Source organism: Sphaeramia orbicularis, chromosome 14 (genome assembly GCF_902148855.1).
Source record: "Sphaeramia orbicularis chromosome 14, fSphaOr1.1, whole genome shotgun sequence".
NCBI classification, from domain to species: domain Eukaryota; kingdom Metazoa; phylum Chordata; class Actinopteri; order Kurtiformes; family Apogonidae; genus Sphaeramia; species Sphaeramia orbicularis.
In genome coordinates this window covers 26795038-26816118 of record NC_043970.1, presented here as the reverse complement: position 1 = coordinate 26816118, position 21081 = coordinate 26795038, and the positions used below count along the sequence as shown (strand labels likewise).

Below are 21081 nucleotides of genomic sequence, written 5' to 3'. Positions count from 1 at the left end.
AAGCACCTTGTAAACTTTGTTTTTAAAAGGTGCTATATAAATAAAGACATTATTATTATTATTATTATTATTATTATTATTATTATTATTATTATTATTATTATTATTATTATTATTAATAATAATAATAATAATAATAAATACTGTATTTAACACACGATCGTTTACATGATTTTTTGGACTATCACAATTACGAGCATCGTGGGAGTCCGTGAAGGGGACTCATGTCTGCGCACTGATGTCCCAGTCCGCTCACATTCATCATGTATGTAACTGTACAGGGTGGGAGGCGGAAATGCTGCTGAGGAGAAAAATGTGTTGAAATGAAGGGCAGGACTGTCTGCCATCAGGCCTGAGCTCCACATCTGTCCTCAGTCGCGATGGATTTCGTGCTGAGCGGCGCGGCTGCTTGCGGTGCGTGTCTGTTCACCAACCCGCTGGAAGTCGTCAAGACGCGGATGCAGCTCCAGGGAGAGCTGCAGAGCCGGGGCACGTACCAGGTTTACTACCGGAACGTTTTCCACGCGTTTTACACCATCGGTAAAGTGGACGGACTAGCCGGTCTGCAGAAAGGACTGGTACCCGGACTGGTCTATCAGTTTTGTATGAATGGGGTCAGGCTGGGCTCGTACGCCATCATTGAGTCCTCTGGGTACATTCACACTAATGGAAGGGTCAGTGCGGTCAAAACCACGTTGGCCGGAGCCCTGGCCGGAGTGGTGGGAGCCGTGATGGGCAGTCCCGTGTATCTGGTCAGTACTGAGTGGGCTCTGTCTGTTTCTATTCTCACTGTGAGATTCAGAAGTTGTGTAACTTCAAGGTGAGATGACACTAGAAAAATAACCACGTGTTGTTTGACAGGTGAAAACTCATCTGCAGAGTCAGTCCACCTCCAGCATTGCAGTTGGACACCAGTATAAACACCAGGTACTACACTAACTCACACCCAAATATTCTAGACAAGTAACTGGCATCGCTTATTATTATTTGTTTCATCATAAACCTTTATTTAAACAGGAAAAAAAATGACTCAAGAGATTAAAAATCACTTTTGCAAGAGTGTTGAGAGAAAAGAGAGCATATGAAGTTACAGAAAATAGACATTTCAGCCACACTAAAAACCTACATAAAACACAGAGTAAAAGTCATTGCTAAAACCATACATAAAACACCATATTAAAAACATGCATATAGAACATCTCCAATAATTTAAAAGGTACTAAAAGTATACGACAATGTTCCTTAAAAGCATTTCAAAGCAGAACTTGATTCAGTTAGAAAAACACCCACATTCAGATTTATTCTTTTCCCATTCATTTAACATGACTTTGAATGTATCCAAAAAGACCAACTCCTTCATTTTTAGGTCCTGTATGTCGTTCCAGGCAGTGGGAAAAGACCATTTAAAAGTTTTCTTTCCCAGTTCTGTTCTGACTTTAGGAACACATACCGATAACAGATCATAGGACCAGAAACTGTAAGTATTCAAGTCATTCCAACCAATGTAGACCACTAAATATGATGGAAGCAGACCTAATATGCATGTATAAATAAAAGTATACCAGTGTTACAGTCAGTGGGTAAAAAGCAATGGCCAAGTGTATTGATAAGTGCATGTTTTGAGGTTTGTAATAAACCTAAGAACACCATGATACACAATATCAGGATCATGTAAATATGGTAATAATGCATTCATATAAATAATATCCCCATAATTCAGCACAGACATAAAAGTGACAGTAACAAGTCTCTTTTAGTCTCAAAAGAAAGGGAAAATTTTATCTTGAAACAGAGGCTCAATTTTAGCTTCAGTTTCTTTAAAAGTTGCAAAATGTGAGAAGTAAAGAACAGTGAGTCATCTGTTAAAATACCAAGATATACATACTTGATTTAATAAGAAGTAGTGATTAATGGAAGGTCCAGTAGCTTTGACCTAGTTTTTGAAAATGACATGAGCTTTAAGCGACTTGGTTGAATTTAAAACTAGTTTTAAATCATACTGTTTTAATTGTATTTTCCTTATGTTCCTCCTCTCTCCCTCTCAGGGGATGGTCCATGCTCTGGCTGCCATCTACAAGGACCATGGCATTATGGGATTGTGGAGAGGCTCCAGTGCTGCTGTGCCAAGGGTCAGCGTGGGGTCTGCTACACAACTCTGCACTTTCTCCTCTTCCAAGGAGCTTGTGGTTGATCTACAGGTTAGAATGTGTTACTGCACCTCAGTCTTAAACTTGAACTTCACAGCAAACTGTGTTTATTGCTGTCATGGAGACTGTGAGTCAGACTTTTGTACAAAGGCCTCTGTTGCTCTGGAGGAGTTTTATCAAGTCCTAAATACTCACTCTGATTATTTTATTTCTTGAGACTATGCGTTTGGCCTGTCTCCACAATATAAGGAAATTTAGCTACGTGCATCATAGTTCAATGTTGTACATTACTAGATGACAATATCACTAGAGACAAAATCACCTCAAAATCATCACCAAATTCACAACAGCTAATCTGAGGGTGTCTGATGGTGTTTCTGATTGGCGTTTCATCTGAGTGATGAGATAACATGAATGTATTCATATGAATATTCGTTCAGAATCAGAAACAAGTTTATTGCCAGGTATAATTTTCACAGTCTGAGAAATTTAACAAGTGACGAAAAAAAAGGAGAATCACAAATAAGGACAAACATAAGTAATAAACAAGTTCTGTACATAGAAGTAAGAAATTAGAAGTAATAAAAACACTTAAAATCAAGTATTGAGAAGTTAAATTCAAAGAAACAAGTATAATAATTATTTACGATAGAGTAGAGAATGCAGGAGGATAAAAAAGAGGAAAACGTGAATATGGACAAATATGTGTGATAAAACTGCATTTATTTCCAATGTGTGACAAATCATAACATACCTTTTAAAAAAATTATGCCTTCCCCGACTCTCAGTCCCACACATCCATGATAACGGCCTGTAGACTGATGTCCAGGAAAATCCAAAAATGCAACATTATGGTTCCTCTACAGCATTAGTATCAGTGCAACACCAGCTCCTGTTAGCTCAGAAATGAAGTGTGCAAACAATTGGTTCCCAGCAGAACACAGACTCCACTTAAAACACATGAGCAACAGGATGCTGACTGCAGTTCATTTAACAGCCATGCAGTGATGTTAATGATCAGTGTATTCTGAATGTTAAATATGGTACCTTTTAATAGAAAACCAATATTATGAGACAGTTTTATGAGACTTAAGGTGATCCAACATGTGTGGAGCTTGTCTTACTTTTAAACTTCTGTTCCTACAAGCCACCAAAATTCTTTAAGGGTGAAAAATCTAAAGTTAACGGCATAGTTTGGGTGCTGGGTGAACAGGTTGAGCAGGGAGGGTCACCTCAGGCTTTCTGTATGATTGCATATCTTCCATCTGAGTGCACAGTTCAAGAATAAACTCATAGGACTGTTTTTAGGTCTTGCTAAACTCAGAGGTTGAAGCTTTTAGTGAAACAGAATTGGTGCTCTACTTTGCAGTCTGTAGCTGTGTGTGTTTATCACAAAAGCTGTCATTGTTGCATGTACAACGCACCAGGCATGGTACTCTTCTGGAACAGAAATTCAACACCATTCACTGGGCCCCTGGGTAAAAACATGGATCTTACACAACTAGTCACAAAGATGACGGGGTGCAGGCGGTGGCTAACTTGTGAAAGAAACCTTCTCATACCAAAAGGCAGAGCAACTCATTCATTCCACACACTGACATCCATGTGTGTACTTTTTCAACTATTTCACAATTCCTTTACACAGTTTTAACTGATCAGTATAGGGTTGGTGGGGGGCGGGGGGGTGGAGGCAGGGTCTCCACTTCCCAGCAAACCAGAGAGCACTCCCCCTACTTCAGAAATGTTTTATGGCCACCATTATCTCTCTTGGCAAATTCCTTCTGTTAGTTTGCTTTTGTGTTGTGAAAAAGTCCAGATTCGCACAGTTACAAGACACGGCAGTTAGAAGACTGGCTCCTGGAACAACTGTGAGGAAAGCATAGTCGCTCTAAGAATAGAGACATTCCTCTACTCAACTACAACTGGGAGATCATCATCTCCAGTTAAAATTAGATGAGCATGCTAATGCTTTCTATGATTTAAAATGCCACAGCCTGCAATTTATTATTTCCACCACACTGTCTGTCACCTCCAACTGAGAAAAAAAGATCTGCATTTCAGTTATGTGGACAGATACTGTATTAGGAGTCATGATTTCAGTGTGAATGGTCTTTTCTCACATTTTGTTTGGACAAAATGATTTGCACACTGGATTGTCTCTGTAGGCTATAGCACCATGATGCTTAATAATAATAATAATAATAATAATAATAATAATAATAATAATAATAATAATAATAATGATAATAATAATTATAGTACATTTTATTTATAGGCGCCTTTCTTGGCACTCAAGGACACCATACAGTAAAACAGGAGAGTATAAAACAAGCAATAAAACAGAGTAAAAAATAAAAGGCAGGTTGAAATATTGGACAATGCATTTGTGTCCACAAAGAGAAAGCGGTTCTAAACAGATGGGTTTTGAGTTTGGATTTGAAAAGAGGGAGTGAAGTGATATTTCTGAGCTCCGGTGGCAAGGAGTTCTAGAGCTGGGGAGCAGAGCGGCTGAATGCTCTACACCCCATAGTGGTGAGACGGGCAGTGAGAACTGTGAGGTGGATGAAGGAGGAAGATCTGAGGGTACGAGAGGGAGTGGCAACATGAAGGAGATCAGACAGATATGGAGGGGTGAGGTTATGGATGTCCTTGAATGTCATTAGAAGTATTTTAAATTCAATCCGGAACTTAACTGGGAGCCAGTGGAGCTGTTGGAGGACAGGAGTGATGTGGTGAGTGGAGGGGGTCCTGGTGATGATGTGAGCAGCAGAGTTCTGCACTAATTTGAAGTTTATGGAGGGATTTGTGTGTGAGACCAAAGAGGAGAGAGTATCTATAATGGTATGTTTTACTATTGACTCAAACATTTCCAGCTCTAGAGGTCTAAATATTACACATAATGCAAATCTGATATTTTGTTGAGTTGTTCAGTCCTACCCAACTAGCAGAGGTCATTTTGTACCTTTTTATAGCCTGGTATTTTGCAGGTTGTCCATAACTGAAGTTTAGTTATTGGTTGAGAATCCTCCGTCACATGTAAACATGTTACAGTTATTACATAATCACCTCATTCCAGTCATGTGAGCCAACCACTTGTGTTCATCTCCATTCACTTTTTGTTAAATTTTAGAATATATTGATGTGAAGGCCTCACTTGCAATATAACTTGAAAAACACAAGAATTACTGAAGATGACAAAATTGCTAATAAATAAATGTAAGATGTCATCCTTTTTTCCGCATCGTTTTCCAGTATTTGAGATTTGAGATGCTTTGGTTTAATGAATCAAGAATTAACACTCACAGTTGTATCAGTATCATTATTTTGTTGTATACTTAGGTTATTATTTATGTGAAAACTCCCAGAAAACAGAAGACAAATCATTCATCCCAGTCATCATTTACATTTGAGTTTGGGATATTTCTTATTTACTGATGCTCACTCTGTATTGTCTTATTGTCTTGTTTTCTGTGGATAATTTTCTAAATCTTTTGGGGTATTTGATGTCACGTGTACAGCTGTGTTTTTATTACATCTTTTTCTTCTTTTTTTGTGCTATTCCTATGCACATGCCCATAACAGTGTATTCATTTACTGATTTTCCTGCTGTTCTGATGTTTTTTCCTTTGTTTCCAGTTGTTTCCAAAGGACAGCTGGCAGGTGGCTCTCAGTGCCGGTATGATCAGCAGTGTGGTGGTGGTGTTGGCCATGACGCCTTTTGATGTGGTGAGCACACGGCTCTACAACCAACCGGTCGACCATCTGGGCAGGGTGAGGAACTAGAACAGTACACAATTTTATGACCTATTTACATGCATGTTTGCGTTCTCTGATATGAAACTGTTTCCTGACACAAGCTTACATTTATCACCAAACAGGGGCAGCTTTATAAAGGATTTGCTGACTGCTTTTCCAAAACATTGAAGAAGGAGGGTGTGATGGGACTCTACAAAGGAATAGGAGCTTCGTATTTCCGACTCGGCCCTCACACCATTCTATCACTGTTCTTCTGGGATGAACTACGCAAGTTCTACCAACAGTTCAGATAGCATTTGGGATTACGAGATGGCAAAGTGGGTAACTCATTAAGCTGTGAGTGTGAAGGTTAATGAGGCTTCATTTAATGAGTACTTTCATGAAGCTAAAGAATAACCAGAATAACGTTCTACTTTCCTCAAGGTAGAGATTTCACACTCCAGTAGAAAAACATGTTAGTCAGAAACGCATCAGAACAGAAGAGTCTGAGAATGTAACGAATGTATTTAGCAAATCTAACGAACAGTACCAAGAGTTATCTGGTCTAGTCCTAATCTGGATGTGCACAGATATGATGATAGCTCATGTAGGTTTAAATGACTGTAACAAACCTCATGTACAGAATAGATGCATCACTCCTAAACCTTGACATTTTATGCCATTCCTTAAAATGTGAAATGTGTAACATTTGAAGAAAGCATCAAATGCATCATGCAACGTTAGCTTTAGTTACTGAATTGTGTCAAAGCAGTGACACAGAAAATGTCAGATGTAATAAAGTGGAAGCTGCTTTAAGCTCCATGGTAGCAGCTGTCACAGGTGATGATCACAGCAGTTATGCTGAAGAGGACTAATATAACCAGTGGATCTCCGGTGATTTGGAAATTAACCCCTTATATATGTGTTTTATGTAACACATTCACACTGGGACAAGAAAAGTTAGTCTTTTTTTGTCCCCTTGTGAGTAAATTGCTGTGATGTCAGGGGCAGGTTCACCACTTTCACGTAACTGTTCAGACCGATGCTGTCCTACATGTCATTCATTTCATCATCTTTTGAGATGTTACTTTTCTGAAGGATTTACTCTTAGACTGAATATCCATTTTTAGGTCAACAGCCATGAGCTATTGTGAAGGCGCCGTGCCCAGCATCGTCTTTGCCGTCGTCTTTGTTCGCAGTGGTCGGATTCATTTCAAATTTTATATGTAGCTTCCTTTGGACAATGCTTTTAAAGTTTGTTCACAGACAAATTTTAATTTTGGAATCTTTGAAATATAAAAGATTTGCCTTGACTTATAATGGGCCATATTTTGATGGTTTATAACATGGAAACAGTTAGAGATATCAGTATAGTTACTATTGAGCACTGATAGGAAGTCCTATATGGACTATAATTTAATTAGTTGAGTTAACGTCCGGTGAAAGTACCACCCACTTTTATTGGGAGGTTGATCTTCTGCACAGGACTCTAACATAGTGGCATGACCTGACATCTACTTTATATTGTGACATGAACCCTCAGAATTTTCTCCAAAAACACTTAAAACTCCAATTTATCATCACCAGCCCACTGTTTATGATCTTAAAACAGGAAATAGGCCAAATCAATAGTCGGAGGAAACAAAAATGCTGCTGAATCACATACGACTAATATTATCACAGGATCTCTGTTTTCGTGGGTCATTTCCTAAGAAGTTTTTATAGACATTCTTATAATTCACGTGGAAGTAAGATCACAGATGATCCCTGCAATTATTACAAATTACCAGAGCTCCACAGGTAGTACTAGTCATTTACAAATGGGTTTTAACTAGTGCTGTCAAATGATTAAAATTTTGAATCCGATTAATCAAAGGGTTGCTGTGGATTAATTTCGATTAATCATGATTACATATCATTCATTTTAGATCTATAATAATAATTTTTGATTTTGCATGAGCAAACAGACTCAAGAAAGAAGGGAATATATATGCACTTAACGTGTTTATTAAACACCTTCAACAGTTTCAACAAAACAACTTGAAACAACTGTTCCGTCTTGGGTTTTTTGTTACTACTGCATCAACTGCCCATTTGTTCATGTGTGGTGGTAACTCTACTTGGACAAACTGCCCCAAATGCATTGCCAGAGATGTTCAGAGTCATCTTGTGCTGCAGATGGGTTTATTGCATTACAATTTTTCATCAGATTAATCATGATGATGGATTAATCAATGTTAATTTTGACAGCCCTAGTTTTAATGGATACTGTCTGCTCATATTTCCCAAAAAAACAATTCGAGACAAAAGGTAACCAGGATGTAATTTCTGAGGATACTGTCGCAATTGTACCTTCAGGGTAACACAAGCTGGTAAAGTGAAAATTAAGCTTTTTTGGGGCTGTGGTTCGGGAGCGTGTATCTGATCAATGGCAGTTTTTGGAGAAAGACAAAACTGTCCATAACCTTTTCTCTAAATTGTGCTGAAACAGGAGAAAATTCTATTGTAGCTTGGGCTGTGTGTGTGCAAAGAAAGCTTAAACAATCTTTGCTTTTTACATTCTTATGGTGTATTAAACAAAGAAGATCATTTATGACCTTTGCAAGTGTTTGTAAAGACAGTTAATCTGCTTTGATATGAAGGTAAAATGTAAGCTTGTTATCATTTTAATGTGTGTTTACACTGGGTAAGAAGCAGCAAAAGGTGCTGACAATTTAGTGTGAAGGCCATTACTATGACCTTTTATTTTGAAGCCAAAGTGCCAACATATATTAATTACAATATGTTGTATCTGCATAAAGAATAATCTATGTCTTTGTAGGTTGAAGAGGGAAAGTTACATGAACCTTCCATTTTAACAGCAAACCCAGTCAATAAATAGAAAATCCACACAGCAGTTACATGCCTAATACCCAGAGACGGCATGCTTGATTATTCATTGTATTCTACATAATCACTGAAAAGAAAAACCTCTTAACTGACCAAAGGAGGTTCTGTAAACAGAGAAGAAACCAGGGTGTAATAATTGTAAAATCAGATTTGGTGTTTTCTTCATTAAGTGCATAATTCTCTACAAAGGCTGAAAACAACAGCTTTCAGTCTGACAACATATTCTCAATGTACTTCAGCTATAAGGGTGGATATTTGTCTACTTTGTTTTTAAGAAAACCCAGGAGAAAGACGCTGCTTGAGTTCATTTTATATTTTGACAATGAAATCTTCAGTTTGGTCTTATTTATAGAAAATACCCACTGTTAAATTTTGCATTTCTTACTCTTTTGACACTTTTAATGAAATGTTGCTCAAGTTACTGTGAATGGTTTATTATTATGTCATTTAAATGTTTTCATGATTTGTGAGGTTAGTATTAATATTTCATACAATGACAAATTATCATAATCAGGTGAATTAAATGGTTTGTCAAAGCCTTCCTAAAATACATGGCCAGACTATGCAAAGTGAAGTCTTAAAACATTAACCTGACTTTATTTGTTAAAGTATTAAAGAAAAACACTATAGTTTGTGCCAAATTTTGTGCCATTTGTTTAACCATTTTCAGCTCAGGCAGGTAAATGTCTGATGCAAAAGCAGTTGGAACCAAATTATAAACTAGAACTTTGCCAAGTATTTAAAACACAGACACTGGGACGGCAGTTACTAATGCAACAGAACTGCACCTGACTGAAGCCATTCTATTTGAAGCAGTAATGTACATCTGTCAACAGTGACTACAGAATAAATAGTCAGCGGGTAGTTTTTAGAATTTAGGTACTAGAAGTACAAATAGATGTCAAACACATGCAAACATTGAACAGTTTTGGAGGTTTTTTGGAGGATGGTGCGGTTGCTCAGATGTTTTTTTTTGTTTTTTTTCTGATGACTTCTGTATCACAAACCTCTTGAAAGCAGCCCCAGTTGCTGAACAGTTTGAGTTAATATTAGAAGAAGCAGATGTCATGGAATGTTTCCTGTTGTTTTTGAGCCAGTGTTACTTTGCAATTGAAATATAGAGCAAATAAATGACTTGTTACTGGAAAACAGTACAGTGTTGTTTCCTTTTTCTGTGTGACCTGAGTTGAATGAGACAAAAATGTGTCACAATCTCTCAACTTTTTCCTGACACATACAGATGCAGATTATGGGCACTGGATAGAGACACCCTTAAAGGAGGTTTTGTAACACTGGAAAACAATGCTTTCTACAGTTGGTCACCTCACCATCTGACCAGTGTGTGCACTTAATGAAATGATGAAGCTCAGCAAAGATGCAGTGGGGGAACTGAAAGTGCAGCTGTTTCACATAATAACTCTTGAAAATGCAGATGCTACTCTGAAAAATCGTTACATAATGTAGAACATTTTCATTTCACATTGTAAATGAAGAGGATTTTACTTGTATATATCTATTTGTAATTGGCTATTATAATTTTTTGAATGACATTTCTATTTATTATACTGGAATTGTGAAAAGTACTCATTCTGCCGCTGAGCAAAACCTATGTTTCAATACAAACTCTCACCTCCAGACATGGCAGACTGACTTATTTGTGCTGTTCTATGACCTAAACGATGCCTTCGAAGGGCAGACGTCATGTTTCTTATGTGCGCAGATAAGAAATTGTTAAACTCCCTAAAGCCATTAGTTTCCTACATGAAGGAGAGTGAAGGTGAAAACTGTGTCAATAGAGCAGAAGGTGTTCACTACCAAATACATAGCAGTACTGTTGTCAAATTCAGTTTTATTCTTTGTAATTCCAGCTTTTCCAACAGTTTTGACACAACAGAACAAGTCACAGCTTGAAAAACGGTTCAAGACACATAGAAGGAAGACAATACATAGCATTTTAATGTGCAATGGTACATTTTGTGAGTGAAAAAAAAAAAAAAAAAATAGAGACACTGTTTATAGCTGAGGCTGGACATGGAAACATAAACAGGCCAGGTTAAATATGCACATGTGCTGCCAATGCCGCTTCACTGCCTTGGCTTCTGTGGAGCTTCTGTGCATTTATGGTACATGTAACACTGTGGTTCACTCGACTGCACTAACACAGGCCATTTTGTTGACAGAAGCTGGAGCTCAGAGGCCACTCAGCTCCTAAAAAACCTCTCACATGCCTATAATTGGTGTGGGAAGAAATCTAAATAGACATAAACAATGACTTCTATATATTATAATTGGAATGTATGAAAAACTGTTTCCTAAATGTCACTTCAAGTTAAAAACAATGTTTTACTTCAATAAACAAGAGTAAAACGGAAATATCTTACAATCATTTCCAAATCCCTGTCAGTTAAAATAATCCTCAGCTGCTCTGAACCCAAACACACAAAGCTCTAACAGATGTAAATGTTAGTATATAAATGTGTTTCTGAATGTGACAGGGCTCAGTCAACTTTAATTATCTGAGATCACGTGATTAAGGTAGTCTAAGATTATACATTATTATCCTGAGAGGAGCAATTTATTCTGTTTTTTTTTTAATTAAAGGTGTTTTCAAGTATTGAAAATGAGGTTAATGATAAATCATAAAATACAGATGTATAAGTCAGATGCTCGTATTGTTGCACTAATATGTCTTATGTTTTGGGAAAATGCACATATATTCAGATGCATCTACTACTTCACATTTTCTGTTTGCATCACTTTCTTTTAATTACATATGAATGCATCATCAGCAAGATGATTTTCCGCCAAAGATGAGGAACTGATCTACCAGTTTGAGGAAGATAGTGCGATGTTTGTACCTATAGTTTGACTGTTCTAAAAAGTCTGCACAGTTTTACAGCTGATGTGGGACTTCAACTGTCCAGTTATACCATGAAAGTTACGCTGAAATATTTGTGGTTTCACTAAACTTTCTGTCACTTGGGTGTTTTCCCTGAGGCTGTGGTAAAACTTTTTTTTAGCTAGAGGGTGACAAAAACACAACTGCACACAGAAAAATAATGCACCATGTGAAAAACAGATCTGACAAACAATAAAGTATGTGATGAGCAAAAAAAACAAAATGAGAGAACCATATTAAAACCATCTCAGAGAGGCAGGTAGATATGTTGACACTAAAAAATGAACAGAAACTGTAAACAAGAACTGATTAATGAAGATTTCTGCCGCTGACCTCCACATCTACTCATTCTTATGTTTAACGTTGCCGGTGCTGCTTCGGCAGAAAAAGATCTGGACCAGGAGGACGAAACTGAGACAGGATGACAGCACATGACAAATCACTGGAAGAGCATTTCCTGTGCCCTGAAAGAGAAACGATAAAGCAGTCTCAGTCAGAAAAGGATGATATAAGCGACTGAAATTATATGGAAAGAAAAGATATGTGCAACTTTGATGTTAAAATACTTATAATTTTGAACTACATACCTGCAAAGAGACAAAGCTTACACTGACAGACCCAGCAAAGGAGATGATCACAGACAGTGTCGACAGTTGACCTGTGTGTCCATTAGAGTAGTTCGCTCCAGCCTGAAAAACCTGGAAAAACAGCAAATTGAACCAAAAAATAACTTTCATTATTCACCAGTCTGACATGGTATAGCTCAAACTGAACAGAGGTGAAAGGTTAATCCTATGAGCCAGACATCAGTATTGGCAGATATTTGCTGATATGGGGCAAAAAACTAAATAAAACAGAAAGAAACATTGGTTTTGCCATCAGCTATGAGCCAATATGTAATTTTAAGACTATTATTGCCCTAGAATTTTGCATCTTGTCACCACATTAAAACTGCGATCGTTTGATCATAACGATAGTCTCACATTAACCCTTTCATGCATAATGGTCACTACAGTGGACAGCTATTTTACAGCTGTCTTTTTGTATATTCTTGGATTGTGTTGTTTTACTTATATATCAGCCAACACAGTGGATACTTATTGGTCAAAACACAGTCATGTCCCGTCTGAGAGTGAACTTTAACTGATTGCCATTCCAACATTTATTCCAATATAAAGTAGTTCCTTGTTTTGGATAATCCCTTATGGTCCAACTAAAGCAAAAATGAATTTAAAAGTAAAAATGTGGGTCATTTAGCAACACTCATCTGTCAAATTGTCTCTAAAATGTCCCGTCAGAGAGATTTCGAATACTGTGTTTTGACCCTTATGCATCATCCCATACACTGTAATTCAGACCATTACTGTAACTTTCCTGTTCTTGATGAACCTGATCTGCTGTAATATATTTGAGTGTAAATGAACTGCTAACTGTTATTAGACTGTAATTAACATATTTTTTTGTTGTTTGTTTTTTTCGACCAAAAAGTTATTTTTTTGGTTGCATATTATCTGAGTGAGTAATAACTAGTGTTATAGTATGTTAAAAATGTTCATAAAAAAATGTTCAATCACATTGTTTTTTTAATGCCTAAAGAGGAATAAAAACACAGGAAAAAAATCTTGAATAAGGTTCTCATAATTTATGCATGAAAGGGTTAATGTGCTGTCTGCCTGAGGTTGTGTGTGAGCGCACTGGAGCGCACAATGGTGATTAAAGGGTTAAACTTAAAGCTGCCTGTTTGTAAATGCAGTGGTAGGTGGTTTTGTTAAACAGTTGGTTTATTTGTGGTTTTATAGTAAATATAATTATGTATCTTAAAAGTAAATTGCCTGGGCACAGGTTTCCAGTTGTTTGATTTAATTATGTCAGTTAATTATGGTCATAGTAGTGAGTTTGTTGGGTTTAAATATTGTTAACTGAGTGCAATTAATTGGATTTTCTACTCTACTAATTCTATTTATTCAGATGTGTTAAATATATATTTCCTGTTAATTTAAATTAAACTATTTTTGTACTGTATTTTATCTACATGTAAATATCTATTTTTCTATATGATGGTGATTTTGTATTTCTAGCCTTTTTGCACTTGTTGGTCAATTAAGTGTTGTTTGTTTCTGTGTTGTTTATTGTTTTAAAGGTTTTCCACCTAAAGACTGTGACTGCATTCAGTGTATGTGCACCCAAACAACCTGTGCCTCTGAGCTTTAATAAAAGAAAAAAAAGAGGAAAAAGTCATCCTGGAAATCTTTGGATGTGAAGTCCAGTTGCCCAAACGTCCAGCAGACGTTTGTGCCCTTTATTCAAGTTGGGGGAAACAGCAAAATAAAACAAAACCAGAACAACTTGACATGTACCTTGCTTAATATTAAAGCTGCCAGACTGGATGTTTGCATCACTGAGATGAGAGCTGCAGCTACAAAGGAGCCCAGCAGGAACATGACAGCACCGTAAGCCAAAAGGAACAGGAATCCTGCCACAGAAACAGAAATTTAAATCACTCTTATTCTGTAGAATGAGAAAGAACTTTAATGTGCAAGAAATTCTACATGAGAAATACCTCCGTTAAAATATTTTCAGAAGATTAAAACATGTGTTTAAATAACGTCAGTCTCTGAAGTGAAGCAGCTTTTCTTTCATCTTAACGTAAAAACGTGGATCTTATCATCTTTATAGACTGAGGCTCCTGCAGAAGTCTTGCACTGAGTAGTTACACCACAAGGTGGTGCTCCAGAACAGCACTGACCAAAAAACCCACTGATGCTGATATGAGCTGAGCTTGGTTTAATCAAGTGACTTTGCCTAGGTCTTCTTTACATTACATACATTTTTTAAATTATAAACAGAGTTGAACTTATGATGCTAAGTTACTACCTGTAAAAATAATATGCTTACTTACAACATGTAGTAACAGTTTCATTTAAAAGAACAAGTTATGGCAAGAGATTTGATAAAGATATTGTGAGTGCCAACTTGTCGCTTAAAAGTCTTGGAACGTTGCAAAACTGTCAAATTCAACCATTGTATACAGGGACAATTTTTCCTTGACTTGTTCACTGGAAAAAATCAAAATCTTACCAAGTGTATTTTTCTCATTTCTAGTCAAAATATCTCATCTCACTTAAAATAAGACATAATCACCTGAAGAGTAGTATTTCAGTGCGATATAAGAACTTATTTTTAGACATTAGATCTTGAAAATCTTATTTTAAGAAATCTTACCAAGATAATTTTTACTTGTTCCATTGGCAGATTTATTTACTTAATTCAAGATTTTGTTTTTTTGCTTAATTCAAGCAGAAAAAATCTGCCAATGGAACAAGTGAAAATTATCTTGATAAGATTTCTTGAAATAAGATTTTCAAGATCTATTGTCTAAAAATAAGTTCTTATATCGCACTGAAACGCAACTCTTAAGGTGATTATGTCTTATTTTAAGTGAGATGAGATATTGTCACTAGAAATGAGAAACATACACTTGGTAAAATTATGATTTTTGCAGTGTTGTCAACAGGTCTAAAACTGGAATGGAGCCTGAGGAAATTACAAGTAAAACTGAACTCAATGCCTCGTGAGGTGTCACTACATTTACACATTATTTGCATATTAACAGTCTGATAATGACAATAACGGAGAGATAAAACTCACACCAACCCAGTGATCACCCACAGCGCTCAGCACATACGTTGTCTGCAGATTTATATCAAAATATTATCAGTGTATGTGTTATGTGTTACTGTGTGTATGATTTGTGAAAAATATTTTTTTCCTTTGGGCCAATAAAGTCTAAAGCAGGAGTGTCCAACATCTAACCCATGGTCCAAAACCAGCCCCGCCAAAAATTCCAATCCAGATGAACTTGTGAAATGCAAAAATGACACTGAAGACATTGTCAAGGGTGTCAAACTGATTTCGGTTCAGGGGCCACATACAGCTCAATGTGATCTAAAGTGGGTCAGACCATTAAAATAATAACATGATAACCTATAAGTAATAACTCCAAATTCCAAACCCAAAATTTGAACAATATTCTGCCTCTTACTAAATAATTAATGCCTTTGTAGGCCCACTGCAATCTGTAATACACATGTATAAATGATAAGTTGAGGCATAATATTTTTAAAATCGCACCCGAAATTAAGAAATTTCAGGCTATTTAAGGTTGTTCGGGTTATTTACATTTTTTTTTTGGTAAAAGGATAGTTTACAAATTTCAACATTTTCGTAATTAAATTTTACTTTTTTGCACTAAAACAAAGAGAAAAAAAAAAATTGAGTTCTTATTATTTATAGTCTATTATGATATTATTTTACTGGTCCAGTCCAATTGAGATCATATTGGGGTGTACGTGACCCCTGAACTAAAAATTAGTTTAACACCCCCGATCTAAAGTAAAGTGAAAATGACATACAGTAAACATTTCAGAAAGTTTTTCAAATTCTACCAGATTACTGTAATATTTGTCATAGCTGGGCCAGATAATGGTGTTTAGGAGACAAGCAGTGCAGGGCATACCATAAAAAATTCTTGATATTGAAGTGAAATTGATTTCATGGCAGCTTTAAGGCAAGGAGAATATTTTTGAAACCACACTGGAGGGGAACAGAGAAGGAAGATGAACGAAGAGCAAATACTTTTGTTGGTGCAGAGTCGATATAATCTCTCCTCTCAACACCAGTGAAGTGTGTCTCTACTGTATTTTGATCAGACTGATTCCTCCAGACTATGAAAAATGATATAGAATCAGGTACTGAGATCTCAAAATTCTTCAATATGAGGGCTTGATGTAATTATTTTATACATGTAAGACAAAAAATGTGAGTGATCTAAATATAGGAAGTGATCAAGGAAATCGCACCAACATTAGATTTTCTTCAACAAAAAGGCCTGGCTTTGAGTTATACATTAACTCGACAGTATATTTGTAAAATGTACAGGTGTGTGTACAAACCATTCTTTGTTTCACCACGATAACGTAGGATGAGGAAGACAATCGCTGCTGTCTGGACCAATGAGAAGAGTCTCTCAGCCCAAGCACTACGAAGCAGGAACATGTGAACAGATCAGACTTCGTAAAATAACACTAATAGTACATTTGGTGCACTTTGGTGTCATTCTAATGATAAAAACCCAGAAGTAAATATAATTAAATAATGACTGGGTGTGTAACACTTACTTCTCAGTTATTTAAGTTTGTTGTACGTACAAGAGTGGGAAGTTGTTGGCCATCGCAAACACAACTGGACATGACAAGGTGTAAAGCTGCAGCAGAGCGGAGGTCAAACTAAGGCCTTCAGCTCTTCCCTTCCACAGGATCTTCAACAGCTGAGGTAGCTGAGCTGCAGGGACACAGCACAGAGGTGGAGGTGTGGGTTTCAGCTGAACTTTGAAGGGCACATTTAATTTTTTTATTATCTATTTTTTTGGTTTATTCAACAGGGACATTGTACATTAATTCCCAGTGCTATTGGCTAATGCCTATTTTTCATCTGTAGCCCCTGGACAGATGTTGAACTGTTACCCTAAAAGGTACAAGGTTATAAATTGGGGTCTGATGTCCCACCTCTAAGAAACAAAACACTTGAGTTCAAGAATCCTGGTGAATCTTTAAGCATCGATATTTGCTCCTAATGTTTGATGTTATGAAAGACACGTCTATACTTGGCACCCCCAGTTCACACTGACTTAATTTTCTCAACTTAAACAGCTCATATGTGTTTAGCAAAAGTTCTATCTTAGTTTCTGTTTTGGGATGATTTACATCAAACATTGAAAGTGACTGAAAAGTTGACCTGCAACACACTGGGACCAGAGCTGAATCTATTAGTCAACTGGAGTTTACTAAAGACTTAATGACAATTAAGTGCCATATTTTTGGTAGGTAGGTAGGTAGGTAAATAAATAAAGAAGTAAGTAAGTAAATAAATAAATAAATACATACATACATACATACATACATACATACATAGATAGATAAAGAAAGAAAGAAAGAAAGAAAGAAAGAAAGAAAGAAATGGCCCAGTAGTGAAGGATAAAAAAGACTTTAGCTCTACTTCAACCAAATTAATCTACACCTTATGGATGAACAACTTTACTCAGATCAAGTAACCAGAGTGTCGAGGTCAGCTGATACTGTAGGGCACAGATATCAAACATGCGGCCCAGGGCCAAATCCGGCCCGCTAGAGGGTCCAATCTGGCACAAAGGATGAATTTGTGAAATGCAAAAATTATACTGAAGATATTAACAATCACAGATGTTAAAATCATTTTAATTCAGGTTCCATATACAGACCAATTAGATCTCAATTGGGTCAGACCAGTAAAACACTATTATAGTAACCTATGAATAATGACAACTGCAGAGTTCATCTTTGTTTTAGTGTAAAAAAGTAAAATTACATGAAAATGCTTATATTAACAAACTATCCTTTTACAAAAAATGTGAATAACCTGAACAAATATGAACAACCTGAAATGTTTTAAGAGAAGTAAATGCAATTTTACCTATATTCTGCCTGTTATTAAATGTTTTGTGTATTTGTAATAGTAATGTAAGTTGTAATGCACATGTGTACATGATAAACAGAGGCAGAATACTGTTAAAATTGCACTTGTTTTTCTAAAGACATTTCAAGTTGTTCATGTTATTCAGATTTTTAAAGAAACTTTGTAGATGTAAAAATTATCATAACGTCATTTTCCTTTTTTCACTGCTGTTCTTTTACTGGTCTGGCCCACCTGAGGGGTGAATGTGGCCCCTGAACTAAAATGAGTTTGACACTCCTGCTGTACAGTCTGAAACCATGTCTAGATTTTCACGTGTTTTCTTTTGAGGTTAAAAAAAACGCATTTTGACTCACTAGTTTTACCAGAATTAGTGACAAACTATTCCATTACTCCATTACTGTGCAACGTGTGTGTATGTTATGTTGATGGTAAAGTCTGGGAAGTGGTGTGGTCAGTTATGGATGCATGCTTGTGTGGATGTTTTGTACTTGTCCTTACCTGCACATGGACTGCACATGGAAACTTGCATGTAATTAATCTGGTGCAACACATATTGTCTGTCTTAGATTATTACTTTTTATACACAGTCCCTGTTAAATGAAATGAAATAAATTAAACTGAACTGAAGTAAACTAAGGTAATGTCATTCCAAACACAATATGCAGGAGCAAAACAAAAACCTCAAAATGAATAAATAAATAAATAAAATGAGTCTTTTACAGCTACATTTGCACATTACATTGTCTGCCTCAGTGTGCTGATGTCATCACATGTTACTGCTTCTGCAAAGACATCATGTTAAATCTAGAAACAATTATTTAATATTGACTAAACTCTCTGTTGTATTTATTTATTTATATTTGTTAGCTCTGTTATATTTATTTATTTATTTACTTTTCTACACTATTATTTGTATATTATGCTTTGTATCCTTCATATTTAATATTGACTAAACTCTCTGTTGTATTTATTTATTTATATTTGTTAGCTCTGTTATATTTATTTATTTATTTACTTTTCTACACTATTATTTGTATATTATGCTTTGTATCCTTCATTATTTTCTTATATGTTCAAATGCCTTTTCCCTTTTGACATCTTGTTGTTTGTTCAAATTTTTGTTCTGTATACTTAAATGTTTTAAATAAAGTTGGGGAAAAAAGACATCATGTTAAATCTGCAGTTACTATAACCTACAGTACAGGCTGACAGGGCAGTATTCTGTCATTTCTTTGTATTGTTGTTGTCAGACACATTGTCAGTAGTCTACCTCAGTTTGACCCTTGCCTTTTTCATAGTAAACAGCTGGTACGGGCTGTTCTTACCCAATAATATGTCCAAAAGAATCCACAGTCCACACGCCTTATTCAGCACAAACTTCAGACACGGCACTGGGACAAGAAAGCATTCGGTTAGACGACTTTTTGGAGACTACCGACAGGAAAAAGGCGAAAATTAGAGGGATCTGACGAAAACATTTTCCCCAGCAGCCCCATCCCACTCCCACTCCCACCTCCACATCTGGACAGACGCACAAACTGCACCACGAACAGCCTCACCGTGGAAGTGGAAGTCCACCAGCAAGTTTTGGAAACATTTCTCCGGCATTAAATAAGTGACCACGAACTCTTTGACGACAGACGTGTCCATCGTGGATCAGCTGTGTGTCTACTACAGAGACGTGGTCCTCAGGAAAAGGGGGGAGGGGTCCAAAGGTTCCCCCAAAAACTACAGCACAGTCCGAGGGGCAGCGGGGATGTGTGTAGTCCGGAAGTCCACAATCAGAAAAAGAAAAAGTCTGTTTTTATTTAACCAACTTAAATAAATAAATAAATAAATAAATAAAAATAATGATAATAATGTATAAATACATACATACATACATACATACATACATACATACATACATACATACATACATACATAAATGTATTTAACTAACTGTTCCTCCTAGCACATAACTTAAGATATTAACAGATGGTAAATTTAAGTGAATATTTAACTAAAAAACAAACAAACAAACAAATAAATAAATGCATACATACATACATACATACATACATACATACATACATACATACATACATACATACATACATACATACATAAATAGGTGATTGGAAAGAAAGAAAGAAAGAAAGAAAGAAAGAAAGAAAGAAAATGGTATTATATAAGCAAATAAATACATAAATAAATAATTACAACTACATAATAGCTGTTTATTTATTTATTTATTTATTTATTTATTTATTTATTTATTTATATTCAAACTACTATTAAATGGTTCTAAATAAATAAATTAACTAATTATCTGGTGTCATATGGTAAAAAAAATAAAAAAATAAAAATTGAGTAAATAGCCTAGAGGAAGAAAAAAAAAACATGTATCAGCATTTAATGGCACCTTGAAACTTTATTTTGCAATTTTTTTATGTGAAAGAGGAGTTTTTGCCTGAAATAAAAAAGATAAGACCAAATGGTTAAGCTCTGACTTCTGATGTAGAGGTCAGAGGTCAACGACAGCCTTATGGAGCAAATCAATTTACTTGCCCAAAAATGTTACCATGAACATTTCAATATCGGTGATGATTTCTCCCTCTAAATACACCCAGGTATAGTGTATTTATTTACCTTATCGGCCACATCCTCTTCATGTTTCATGTTCATGTTTTACACTGACCTGGCATTACAGCATTATTTATTAACATTTTAACACCATCACAATTATAAATCACAGCACTTTTTTTTTTTTTTTTTTTTTTTTTTTATAGTTAAGTTAATAAAGTCAGTAACAACAGTAATGCATAATAATCAGCAATATTTGAGTTTTAGTAAATTTTATTAAAATTTGGAATAATATTTAGCAAGAAATAATCTAGTTTTCTTGCAAAAATAGCTTGC

At 35.9% G+C, this 21081-nt stretch overlaps 2 protein-coding genes across 2 annotated transcripts; one reads left to right on the top strand and one right to left on the bottom strand.

Moving 5' to 3' along the window:
- The first annotated feature begins 222 nt into the window (after window positions 1-222).
- Window positions 223-9925, top strand: slc25a35 (solute carrier family 25 member 35). Its single transcript, XM_030154662.1, has 6 exons — window positions 223-752; window positions 862-927; window positions 2046-2198; window positions 5784-5918; window positions 6026-7706; window positions 8139-9925. Exons 1-5 carry the CDS (start codon window positions 381-383, stop codon window positions 6194-6196), a joined length of 897 nt encoding a protein of 298 aa, XP_030010522.1. The 5' UTR covers window positions 223-380; the 3' UTR covers window positions 6197-7706; window positions 8139-9925.
- Window positions 9926-10730: 805 nt separating this feature from the next.
- LOC115433321 (mannose-P-dolichol utilization defect 1 protein-like) lies at window positions 10731-19919 on the bottom strand. The gene is made up of 7 exons (XM_030154663.1): window positions 19740-19919; window positions 19506-19571; window positions 16878-17010; window positions 16623-16708; window positions 14028-14143; window positions 12258-12368; window positions 10731-12134 (listed from the first exon to the last, which is right to left on the bottom strand). Exons 1-7 carry the CDS (start codon window positions 19828-19830, stop codon window positions 12012-12014), a joined length of 726 nt encoding a protein of 241 aa, XP_030010523.1. The 5' UTR covers window positions 19831-19919; the 3' UTR covers window positions 10731-12011.
- Between the last annotated feature and the right edge of the window lie 1162 nt (window positions 19920-21081).

What these genes read in the sequence shown, in the direction of transcription:
- slc25a35 (XM_030154662.1), top strand. Translation starts at nt 381, where the DNA reads ATGGATTTCGTGCTGAGCGGCGCGGCTGCTTGCGGTGCGTGTCTGTTC. An exon ending in TGGGCAGTCCCGTGTATCTG is followed by an intron (nt 753 to 861) that starts GTCAGTACTGAG and finishes GTTGTTTGACAG; the next exon opens with GTGAAAACTCATCTGCAGAG. An exon ending in AGCTTGTGGTTGATCTACAG is followed by an intron (nt 2,199 to 5,783) that starts GTTAGAATGTGT and finishes CTTTGTTTCCAG; the next exon opens with TTGTTTCCAAAGGACAGCTG.
- LOC115433321 (XM_030154663.1), bottom strand. Translation starts at nt 19,830, where the DNA reads ATGGACACGTCTGTCGTCAAAGAGTTCGTGGTCACTTATTTAATGCCG. An exon ending in GGTGGACTTCCACTTCCACG is followed by an intron (nt 19,572 to 19,739) that starts GTGAGGCTGTTC and finishes TTCTTGTCCCAG; the next exon opens with TGCCGTGTCTGAAGTTTGTG. An exon ending in GCCAACAACTTCCCACTCTT is followed by an intron (nt 16,709 to 16,877) that starts GTACGTACAACA and finishes CCTGCTTCGTAG; the next exon opens with TGCTTGGGCTGAGAGACTCT.